This window comes from Homarus americanus, unplaced genomic scaffold (assembly GCF_018991925.1).
Source record: "Homarus americanus isolate GMGI-L3 unplaced genomic scaffold, GMGI_Hamer_2.0 scaffold43349, whole genome shotgun sequence".
Classification (NCBI taxonomy): Eukaryota; Metazoa; Arthropoda; class Malacostraca; order Decapoda; family Nephropidae; genus Homarus; species Homarus americanus.
The window spans coordinates 292,501-305,000 of NW_024739064.1; the positions used below are offsets into that span (position 1 = coordinate 292,501).

General features: G+C 39.8%; 1 protein-coding gene across 1 annotated transcript in view; it reads left to right on the forward strand.

The window, feature by feature from the left end:
* Window positions 1–12,500, forward strand: part of LOC121874422 (obscurin-like) — a 201,004-nt gene that overhangs the window by 29,158 nt on the left and 159,346 nt on the right. The window contains exons 3-4 of the mRNA XM_042378552.1: window positions 2,476–2,606; window positions 4,281–4,561. Coding sequence (XP_042234486.1) covers window positions 2,561–2,606; window positions 4,281–4,561 — 327 coding nt within the window. The 5' untranslated portion in view covers window positions 2,476–2,560. The remainder of the gene's footprint in view (window positions 1–2,475; window positions 2,607–4,280; window positions 4,562–12,500) is intronic.

Consider the following 12,500-nt stretch of genomic DNA (forward strand, 5'->3'; position numbering starts at 1 on the left):
TGAATAACGCTGAAGAATGTAAATTTCATGTATAATTTGGCAGCAAGAACCAGCCAAGGCACTCGAGATATTTACATTCCTTCGAGTGATTGTACACAAGCAGTTTATTCTCTGGGTAGGACAGGTGGGCAGTTTATTCTCTGGGCAGGACAGGTGAGCAGTTTATTTTCTGGGCAGGACAGGTAAAGCAGTTTATTCTCTGGGCAGGACAGGTGAGCAGTTTATTCTCTGGGGAGGACAGGTGAGCAGTTTATTCTCTGGGCAGGACAGGTGAGCAGTTTATTTTCTGGGGAGGACAGGTGAGCAGTTTATTCTCTGGGGAGGACAGGTGAGCAGTTTATTTTCTGGGGAGGACAGGTGAGCTGGACAGGTAAAGCAGTTTATTCTCTGGGCAGGACAGGAAAGTAATTTATTTTAACGAGCTGTAGCTGTAGACAGGCTGTAGGTTTATTTCATTAGAGACTTGAATTTAATCTGTGGAAAAAAATATTGTATTGTGTTGTATGTTTATGTGTATGTATTGTATTTGTATTATGTTATGTGTGTTATATTATGTTATATTGTATTATTATATTATGTGTATTATGTTATATTATGTTATATTATGTGTATTATATTATATTGTATTATATTATGTTATATTATGTTATATTATGTTATATTATATTATATTATGTTATATTATGTTATATTATGTTAATATTATCATTATATTCAACGAAGTTATTTGCTTAGTAAAAGTAATTGATTTCATAAAAAGAGTGATTTATTCTGAGTATTTGTGTCGTGTGATTTCCTTATACTTGTTTAAAAGTTATTTGTGTATGTCTGTCTGTTTAGCTATTTTGTTTGTGTTTGTTTATAACTTATAGACAACAGTGTATTCTATCTCTCTCTCTCTCTCTCTCTCTCTCTCTCTCTCTCTCTCCCCTCCCTCTCTCCTCTCTCTCCTCCCTCATCGATCTCTTTTCCTCCTCCTCTCATCAACTCAGTACCTACTATAACCCCCCCCTCCCCTCCTCTTCCCCCCTCCCTCCCCTCCCCTCCCCCTCCCCCCTCACCTCCCCTGAAGCGCCTATAATCACCCCTCCCACTAAAACTCAACCTTGAGTGGGTACGGTGAGTAGTGGGCAAGGACCAATCAGCTCACGTCATGCCCGCAGAAGAGTGGGTTTTATATTTTATTCCTATTACAGTAGAAATACATAATATTAATTAAACTTATATAAGATTACATATATACAGGTTACAGTTACAGGCACAGTTACGTGTATAAGTGTAAATTTTCCTCTGATAAAAACAATGAAAATCTATAGACACCATGATAAATGTATAAACGCCATAAAACAACATCAACCAGTAATAACAAAAGAGGTTCAGTGGAGAGTGTTAAGAAGCCACACCGGGGGAATCGAATCCTCTTGCCAAGTTTTTAATCCTCCTCTGGCTTGGTATCTACCCGGTGGAGCTGAGGTCTCTGATTGGTTCCCTTAGGCGGAGGTAAAAGATGATTGGCTGAGTGGGTTTGGGGGTTCTGGAATGTGATTGGTTAAGTGGTTTCGGGGAATGGAAGGTGATTGGATTATTCGTAAGGCATCTTTTGGTGTATGATTTTGTGTTTGGTTGTTTATCTGTGAAATATCTATCGATCTAGCTATCTATCTGTCTGTCTGTCTGTCTGTCTGTTTGTCTGCCTGTCTGCCTGTCTGCCTGTCTGTTTTCAAGTCAACAAGATTAGCGCCGCCTTGTCTGTGGGTCTAACATCATCGGGAACATTGAAGTCTTCCCTCACCTCCACTTTACTCTACGAATGAAGTTCAAAACGAAGCTTAATGAACAAAAACTGAACTAATCCTTAAAATTGAACACTATTGAACTAAAGGAGGTAATTTGTTCACATATATTAAGGTGAAGAACATGTATAATTGTTCATTGTTCATCAGTTCACGTGAAGAACAATTGTAAAATATAATTAAAGTTGAAAGACATTTGAAAACTTACGCTAAGAGTCGTAACAACGCTAATAGATCAGCTAACTACTTAATTACCCTATTCACCTGTTGTAACTACCATCAACACTTCCACCGGATGTGTCTCTTAGGTCCAGTTACACCTTCCTGCTCAGTAACGGGCGTGACACGGACAGACACACACACACACTGTTACATACATACATACATACATACATACATACATTCTCTCTCTCTCTCTCTCTCATACACACACACACACACCAAAGGTACTCTCTCTGAACGTGTGTAAATCGTGGAAAGTGAAATAGCAATGGTTTATTTAGCCTGAATAATACTGTTACAAAGTGAACAGCCAAGGTAATTTGTTTTTTATTATTGATTACGTCTATCAGCTGACTTCTGTTATTGTTTACATACATCAGCTGATCTTTCATTGTTTACATCCATCAGCTGACTTCTGTTATTGTTTACATCCATCAGCTGACACCCTCCTTATTTACAGATCACTGACGGCCGGATACTACAGAGGCACATCCGGATGTTTTGATTTACGTTTCTGGGGAGACACGTCATAATCAAACGTCATCATGTCGCATAAATACGTCTCGAACAAGGCCGTCATGAAGAACCAGGGTAAGACCTTTAAATCAGCCCTAAGATGACCTAAAATGACCTAAAATTAACTAAAAGTACCTAAAATTAGCTAAAATTACTTAAAATTGTCTGACCTAAAATAGAATTGAATCCTTTCCATATAGCAAGATCAAAAATGACCTAAAATTACCCAAAATTGTGTAACCTAGAATGGAAGACAATTTTTTTTGTAATAACCTTTAAATTAACCCAAGAATGATTTAAAATTACCTAAAATTCTCTGACCTAAAATAAAATTGAATCCTTTCCATGTAACAAATAGGGTAAAACCTTTAAGTTGGTCTTTAAATCCCTAAAATGTAATTCTTTGATCAGGGTTTTTAGGTTCGGTATTATCTTTTAAGGAAGTCTTTAAAACGATCCTTAACTCCTTAAATGTAATGGATCCCCAAAATGTAATGTTAAGATAAGGACCTTAAAATGACCCCTAAGGACCTAAAATGAAATGGCTCCCTTAAAATGTATTACCAAGCACAGGTTTTAAGTTTAGGTATTACTTTTAGGGAAGATTTTTGAGTTAAGGGTTCTTCTTCTTCTTCTTCTTCTTCTTCTTCTTCTTCTTCTTCTTCTTCTTCCTATTTCTGGTTCTTATTCTTCTTTATTCTCCTTCCCTCCTCCTTATGTTGGTCTTCTTCTTGTTCTTCCTCCTCCTTCTCCTTATTCTTCTTCTCCTCTTCCTCCCTCTTTTTCTTCTTCTTCCTCTTCTTTTTTCCTTATACATATCTGATACTCTCTATATTTATCTCTCTCTCTCCTACCTCTCTCTCTCTCTCTCTCTCTCTCTCTCTTTCTCTCTCTCTCTCTCTCTCTCCTTGTGTTTTACGTTCTTCCTCCTTCCCTTCCTCCATTTCCTCTTATCCCCTCTCTCTCCTTTCTCTCCTTTCCCTCTTCCTCTTTCTCTCCTTCTCTCTTTTTACCTTCATCTATCTCTCTCTGTTTCTCTTTATCTTACCTCTCTGTCTCTTCCTCCTCCCAATACATAGCAATAAACACCTGAGGTAAGGGAGGGGCGTCATAGCCACCTAAATCCAGGATTCTCTTGTCCATAGTAAAAACTTATGTATCAATGATGTCAGTGATGTCAGAACGTATCTAGCTGGTGAGAGTAGGAATGAATTTTAGTCTTGATGTCAGTGATGTCGTTAATATTTAAAATGGTAGAGGTAAGAATGAATTTAAATCGTGATGTCAGTGATGTCAGGACGTATCTAGCTGGTGAGGGTAAGAATAAATTTAAATCGTGATGTCAGTGATGTCAAAACGTATCTAACTGACTCACATTTGCTACGATAATCTGACGGATTCTCATAGTTCCTCAAGGTAAAAATCTCTTCCTTTATCATGTGAAAATGAACGTATCTGACTGACTCACCTTAATAAATAGGTAAGGGGAGACAAGGAATTTACCTGTACGATTTTTTGAAAGTCCGGAACCAGAAAAGTGAGGTGTGTGTGTGTGTGTGTGTGTGTGTGTGTGTGTGTGTGTGTGTGACGCAATAATTAAAAATGAAGCAAATAATGACGCAATACTTTTTTTACTTATTAATCCCAGTCAATAAAATAATAAGGTATACAGTTATTATTTTATCTTTAATTGTAATAAAAAAAAACAATAACCAAACCGAACCCACTATATCACTTCCTACTTTCCAGGGTTCTTGGACAAGCTGGGTTCGACGCTCATGTCCCGATCGAACCCGAACCCGATGACTGAGGTTAAGACCCAATCAAGCATTACCTGGCATAAGACCTCAGACGTGAAGGCTCGCATCAAGACTGCTACAGGGACTATCGCTATCTACGAGGATATGAGCCCGGAGGAGATAGCCGAACTGCAAGAACAGGCGACTATGGCGGCAGGAGGAACCGCACCCGAGCTCTCTGGTGCCGCAGCTACCGCAGTACAGACAGCAGCCATCGCCGCAGGAATTGGCGTGAGTAGAAATAGAAAGAAAATGACTGAGAAAAGATAGACAGAGAGAGAGAGAGAAAAGAGAGAAAGGAAGAACCAGCACGTGTTATTCCCTCTCTCTTTCTCTCTCTCTCTTTCTTTTTGTGTTTTTGTGGTTAATGTCTCTTAGTGGTTAAAGGGAAGAGAAGTTACGGATCACTTCCTGTTAATAATGTTTCTATTGAGGTTTAATAGGTTAGTGGGTAATGTAAATAGGTCAATTGTCCTTAAAATGGGTCAGGGGATTTGGTTATTAACTAATGGAATTGGTTATTGGTCCGTGAAATAAGTTCGTGGTTAATGAGAATTGGTTAGTGGTATATGAAATAGGTGAATGGTTAGTTAAATAGGCACAGGAAAATGGGCACAGGAAAATGGGCACAGCCACAAAAATAATGGTCAAATATTTTATCATATTCGTGGATTTTGAAATAGGTTGGTGTACTCAGTAAATATGGATTTTTTTCGTATACTGATTGGTTGAATGAAATATGAACCTTTACATCTCATCCTCTGATTGGTTGAATGAAATAGGAATCCGTACATCTCCTCCTCTGATTGGTAGAATGATATAGGAACCATTACGTCTCATCCTCTGATTGGTTGAATGGAATAGGAATCCGTACATCTTATCCTCTTACTGGTTGGCCGAAATGCATATAAAATTTTCCTCACAGCTGGAAGAAAAATATGTTTGTAATAATAACTAAAAATAACATCAGAATTACCCTTAGACTCCACCTTAACTAGATACCTTCATTTAGCACCAGTTAGGAGACAAAATTAACACTGATACTCCTTACTGACTGACTGATAACTTGTTTACTACACGAGCGAGTTCTCTTTATCCAAATACGACTCAATGCAATATTCTCTGTCTTGTGTACAGCTAATCCAAAAAGCATCGAGACCCTAATCGTCCGAAATAATATGAAACATCGAACGAAAACCAACACAACCCAACCTAACTGATGCATGAATGTGTCTAAGGTTATCGTTCGTTTTGTATTCCATCGCTCCCACGGGGTAGAGATACTTTTTTGGATTGGCTATACTATCCAACCAGACCAGGAGCTCATTAATGCATTTTATGGTCACTCCTTTGTGCATCGCTCGTGTGTGTTGTATAAATGATTCAAGAGGTTGTTGGGGAGTTAAGTTGTTGGGTAGTTAAGTTGTTGGGTAGTTAAGTTGTTGGGTAGTTAAGTTGTTGGGTAGTTAAGTTGTTGGGTAGTTAAGATGATGTATTCCTGTGAGAGACTGTATGCAGGTCCATCTGTCCTGTAAACAAAACAGCATCACATTACAGGTTATCTCATATCTCTGTACTTACATATGACTCTAAGTTAGGTTAGGTTAAGGGTTAAGTTTGGTTAAATGAGGTTAAGGATATGTTTTTTTATGTCAAGTTAGGGATGTGTTGGATTATGTTTGGTCAAGTGAGGTCAGGGTTAGGTCAGATTAGGTTAGAATAGGTCAAACTCCAGGTTGTGATCCGGAACTAACTCCTTCCTTTTTTACAGCGATTAGTATCTACATGACCAACTCACCTCAGATCAACAACAACAACAAACAATAAACAAAACATAATAAAAATATTACCCCATTTTAGTTACAAGACACTTTACGTTAATCCCTTTAAAAACAGTTGTAGTTTTTTCCTGTGATAAACCAATTGATGGATTTACTCTTATAAACAAAAATAATAAGAAAATAAACAGTCCTGAGGTATGATGGTCACGTGATATTGTCTTCAGTTGTTTATGTCCAGTTGTTTGAGTTGTGTTTGCATGACTTTTTCTTGAAGCAAATTGTCTTCATTATCATCAACTGTCAACAACTCTCAGTCTGTCGGGTAAGTCAACTGTTTTATTTTTAATTTTTTTACAGGAATAAGAATGTATACTTTGTCCGTATGTATATCTCGTTAATATATATCTACTTTACTTATGTATTCGTATGTATATTGGTGTATTTCGTTATAGTATCGTAATATATCAACATAAACTTCGCTACTCATAAAGGTAAGGAAGAAAAAATCGAATTCTTTTGTTAATCTGAATTTTCGTATTACCGTCACGTATGTATTAGTGGTTTATGAATAACACTGTGAAGTATACATATTTCAGAATACATTTATACCTATGACTACGTGTATTATAACCAAACGAGTGACTGAATTACCTAAGTATATTTAACTATGGGTGAGAGGTCTTAATGTTGTTGTTATTTTAAGGACAAGTAGAGGAAAAATATACAATTAGTCAAATGAGAAACAACCACCTTTGTCAAATGAGAAATTAAACTATCCATCAGTGTATCTTGTAACTACCATAACTTACTCCAGTAATTCATTATTCCTTTAAAACTATTTGTGTTACATAAGGAGCTGTGGGATGAGGTAAACAATATGTATTTTTATTATATTTTACGAGAGTTTGAAGCCATATTGTTTCAGCAACTGCAAATTGAGTTGGTATGGTGGGGGGTGGCTTTTACTCTATATATCACCTGGGTTAGTAACTGGCTTAATATTTGTGATATATAAGACTACCATAGATATTTTTATATGATTTTATATATGAATACAAATATTTGACAATTATTTACAGAGAGAGAAAAGTTTTAGATAATTACCAGACTAATGGACGATACAACTCACCTGAATTAATTAACCCTTTGACGTCTTCAGGTGCTTCACTAGCCAAGGTTCTCTGATCAGACTCTGTTTATTAAGTCATAATGATCGAATTTACTGTTGTTACCTGTTAAGACTTATTGGTCGTGTTTACTGTTACCTGTTAAGACTTATTGGTCGTGTTTACTGTTACCTGTTAAGACTTATTGGTCGTGTTTACCGTTACCTGTTAAGACTTATTGGTCGTGTTCACTGTTACCTGTTAAGCCTTATCAATAGAGCACCTCCATCCCTGTACCCTCAGCTGTAAAGAATGACGGTGGGTAGCGAACCTGTGTACTCGAGAAAAATATTTATCAATGTAGACTTATTTACAAACTCCATCTTCCTAAGTAATGAAGGAATGGCAACTCATCACTTAAGTATTGTCTATGTTAGTAAAAGATGTCACTTATAAGATTAAAAGTAGTGAATGAAGGTAAAACTCATCAATTATATGACGAAAAGACGATTAATCCTCCCCAGAAAGATGACGAAAATGTTACCAATTCTTCCTATGTTTTCGTCTTTCGTCTCTGTGCCCTCAGTTTTTCCTCGGCGCCGGGTGGGCTGGTGGGTTGGTGGGTAGGTGGGCTGGTGGACTGGTGGGTGGGTAGGTGGGTAGGTGAGCGGGAATTCGACAATATAGCCAACGGTACAGGTTGACATTGACGAATTGGATTGTAGATATTACCCAGAATTCCCAATAGCGAAACACATCAATATACTCCCTGATATTAGTTGAAATTGACGAATTGTGGAGTTGAAATCAGGTCTTCACTTGTCAATTAACCATTAATCAACTCTTTCTTAAAAATCTTGTGAGTCACGTCCTGGTTGACTGTCAATTGGGGTCCTGTCATCAATTTTTAGCCTCAGAAATGTGTTGATAGAGTTGATGAATTGAGATTGAATAATGTTATGGCTTATTCCATGTATTTGTTAATTTCTCTTCAATTTTTTTTTTAGTTTTTAATGAAATGTTCGTCAGTTTTTTCTTTCTATTCATTAATTTTGTCGATTTCATGTGTTATTGTTTTTCTTCTTCTTCTTTTTTGTTTATTTGAAGGATAGGAAGGAAGGAAGGAAGGGAGAGGGAGAGGAGTGAGAGAGACAAATCCCTGGTGAGTAACGATCATCATTTCCTGTAGAAGTCTGACCAGGTGGAGTTGTTTAAGGAGAGTTTCTGAGACTGTCTTTCCTATGGCTTTGGTACGTAGGAGGGTGAAGGAGTAGGAGGAGGAGGAGTAGGTGATTAAGGAAGAGGAAGATGAGGAGGAGGAGGGGTTGGTGACAGGAGGAGAAAAAGGATGAGAGGAGGGGAAGATTGATGGGGACGAGGAAGGAGGAGGAAAGGAGATTGAGGAGAGGAAAGAAAGGAAAGGAGGGGGGAAGGATATGGAGGAAGATATTGGTAGAGAGAATATGTACCTTACAATTCTTACTAAAGGTGACTATTTAAATCCATATATAATCGTTCGCCCAGTTATTCAAGCACCCACACCACACCCCACACCTACCCCCACACACACCTGCACCCCACACACCTACCCCCACCACACCTACCCACACACCCCCACACCCCCACCCCACCCCACCTGCACCCCCACACCCACCCCCACACACACTCCCCCACACACACACACACCTGTAGTCATGCCTATAGTGTATGTTATCCTGCCTAATAACCAGTGACACACACACACACACACACACACACACACACACACACACACTATACACCTCTTTTGTCTGACTCACCTACTGACTCGAGCACTGACGGAGAAAATAATATACAGAGATGGATGGGGGAGGGGGCAAATACAGCGTGGGGGGAGGGGGATGGGGGACAAACAGAGTGGGGGGGGGGCGGGTGGAGGGTATCATATATCACAGGCGGAGGTGAGGTATGAGTTTCTATACTCAGTCCATAAATTAAATAGTTTTGGCCACTATGAATAATGGTGTTGAAGAGTGTCGGTCGCTCCTCGTGCCTGGGCGAGGGATGAAGCCCACCATCTGGTATTGAAGTAACCCTCCCTCACCCACCCACCCACCCACCCACCCACCTACAGAGAGGGAAAGAGAAAGAGAGTCCAAAACACTTCGAGGACACCAGCTCTGTAAAAGACATATTAGCCATATGCCTTAATCTAGCACTAACACAACAATGCACTTTAGAGAGAAGCCATCTGTAAGTCCTTAAGCTCACTACAGCTACTTTATAAGCATTTAACAGTTTGGTAGTATACTTAAATGGTGTATATTTGAGGTATATTGAAATCTTTTAAGTGTGTGTGTGAAGTGGCGGGTCTTTCTTGTGTTTATTTTTTTTCCCGCGTAAAAGTCAGCTGTGATGTGTTACTTTTGGCGGGAAGTGTTTTTATTGGTTGAACGTTCGTTGCCCTTTTGTTTCTAGGGAGCGGATGATAAAATGGCGCCTCCCTGCCAGCACTTCCTTTGTGTAAATCAATTTATTCATTAAAGTTTTTTTTTTCTTCTTCCTTCCTTCCTTACTTTATTTAAAACTATTTCGTTCTTGTTTGTTTACGATTATTAACACAAGGAAAGGAAAAGTTAAAAATGAGATCAAGTTTAAGAGGATTTGATATTGTGTGCTTGTGATGGAGAGAGAGAGAGAGAGAGAGAGAGAGAGAGAGAGAGAGAGAGAGAGAGAGAGAGAGAGAGAAGACGAATGAATAATAAGACAAATAAGAGAGAAAGAAGAAGAGCAGGATGTTAGTAGCAGTATTTAAGGCTGGTGGTGGTGATTATATTTAGACCAACAGAACCGAAATACACACACACACACACACACACACACACACACACACACACACACACACACACACACACACACAGATGGGCCACCTTAGTGAGCTGTTAATTGTGATACTTTAATATTATTCTTTGTCTTTGTGTTGTGTCTGTGTCTGTCTGTGTGTGTCTGTGTCTGTCTGTGTGTGTCTGTGTCTGTCTGTGTCTTTGTGTTGTCTAGGAGTGTTCTTCTTGTGTCTGTGTGTGTTCTACCTCGCTTGTGATTGGTCGCATTTATTACGAGACATTGACTTCTCATTGGTTGTTTATGCTTGAAGACCTTGATTTGATACTCATTTCTTATTGGCTCTAAGTACTCTACTAGAGATACAGAAGACTCTCATTGGTTAGTTGTCGCTACTGTCCCGGATACTGATTTGTGATTGGTTGGTTGTCATTCTTTATTTACATTATTCTAGTCGTTCAAACACGGTAGGGGGGGGGACACGTGAGAGGGACATGTAGGAGGTGGGGTGAGTCCTTGTGTATATACGGAGGGATCTAGGGATATCTTTCAGTATCCTGTAGGTAGACTGGGGGACACGTGCTGCTCAAGCGTGACCTGAAAAGTAATGTTTTATTTTTTTCATATTAATGGAGAGAGAGAGAGAGAGAGAGAGAGAGAGAGAGAGAGAGAGAGAGAGAGAGAGAGATTGTGCCTCGATCTAAAACAATCCTGTCAGGTCGTGGCACTGAGAATACTGCCATTATTTAGTGCCACACACTGAGGGAGGTGTCACTTTCCACTGGCACCTTTGACCTTTACACAGCCCAATTCATTACTTATTTCACCTTTTGACATTTCACCTAATTTCCTTTACAGTTCCTGGTCAATGGTGCACTGTTGAGCCGGCTGGGGGAGGGGACAATGGCTGAGTGTGGGTGAGAGTGACTTTGAGTGATTGAGTGCGAGAGTGAGTGAGATTGAGTGCATGTGGGTTAGTGTGAGAGTATGAGTGAGAGAGAGAGAGAGAGAGAGAGAGAGAGAGAGAGAGAGAGAGAGAGGGAGAGAGAGAGAGAGCAAATAATAGGGAACCAAGAGAGTACATCATATCCACTGTCAAACCTGTACTCTACATCTGACGTACACACACACACACACACACACACACACACACACACACACACACACACACACACACACACATAGTTAATTTGAAGAAGAAAACGGGAAATAACGTACCCGTATCCCTTTAGGGGGAACTTAATTAAAATGAAACAATTCGGTGCTTTTAGAATTTAATACTTGGTGTCGAGTTAGTTCCTCCTCCTCCTCCTCCTCCTCCTCTTCCTCCTCCTCCTCCTCCTCCTCCTCCTCCTCCTCCTCCTCCTCCTCCTCCTCTTCCCCCTCCTCCTCCTCCTGCTTCTCCTCCTCTTGCTGTTGTTATTGTCCCCACTTTGTTATTCTCCTCCTCCGTCTCTTCTCACACCTGGCTACTGGTGGAGAAGAAGGAGGAGGAGAAGAAGAAAGAGGAGGAGGAGGAGAAGAAGAGGAGGAAGAAGGAGAGGGAAAATAGGAGGAGGAGGAGAAGGAAAAGAGAAGAGAAAGAGGGTAAAGAGACTGACAGAAACCCCATTAGCAAAACAAATGTCTGTCTGTCTGTCTGTCTGTCTGTCTGGCAGCGTATAGAATGAGACGTAAATGAGATAGAAAAAAAATTCCTCATCCGGTTATAGATATTTCCGGTGAGTCAGTCAGGTCAGGTAGGGCAAACAGTGAGCTGACTAACGCAACCAGAAATAGCCTGAGGTTTAATATAGGGAAATGTAATCTAACTGACTCGCTGTATGACTCACTGACTCACTCTCGCTCATTCGCTCACTCACTCACTCACACTCACTCACTCACTCACTTGTCACTCACTCACTCACTCTCACTCACTCACTTGTCACTCACTCACCCTATATACTCTACAAACACACACATAAACTATAACACAATAAATGAGTTTACGTATTGCTGAACAAACACGATGCGGCTACAACAACAATAACAACAACAACAACTACAACAACTACAAGAACAAGAACAACAACAACAACAGCAACAACAACAACAACAACAACAACAACAACAACAACTACAACAACAACAACTATAACAACAACAACTACAACAACAACAACAACAACAACAACAACAACAACAGGGGCAGCAGTACGTGGGATCAACATTCTTGTGTCGTCGCCAAAATGACTCTGACAGGAGGAGGAGGAAGAGGGAGAGGAGAAGAAGAGGAAGGAGGAGGAGAAGGGAGAAGTAAGAGGAGGGGGACGTGTGGAAGGAGGAAGAGGACGTGAGAGGAAGAAGAGGGATAAGAAGAGAAAGAGGAGGAGTAAACTAGGGAAGAAGAGGAAGGCAAAGAGGAGGCACGGAAAGAGGGAAAGAAAACAAAGATTAGCCAACAGTGGAGAGAGAGAGAGAGAG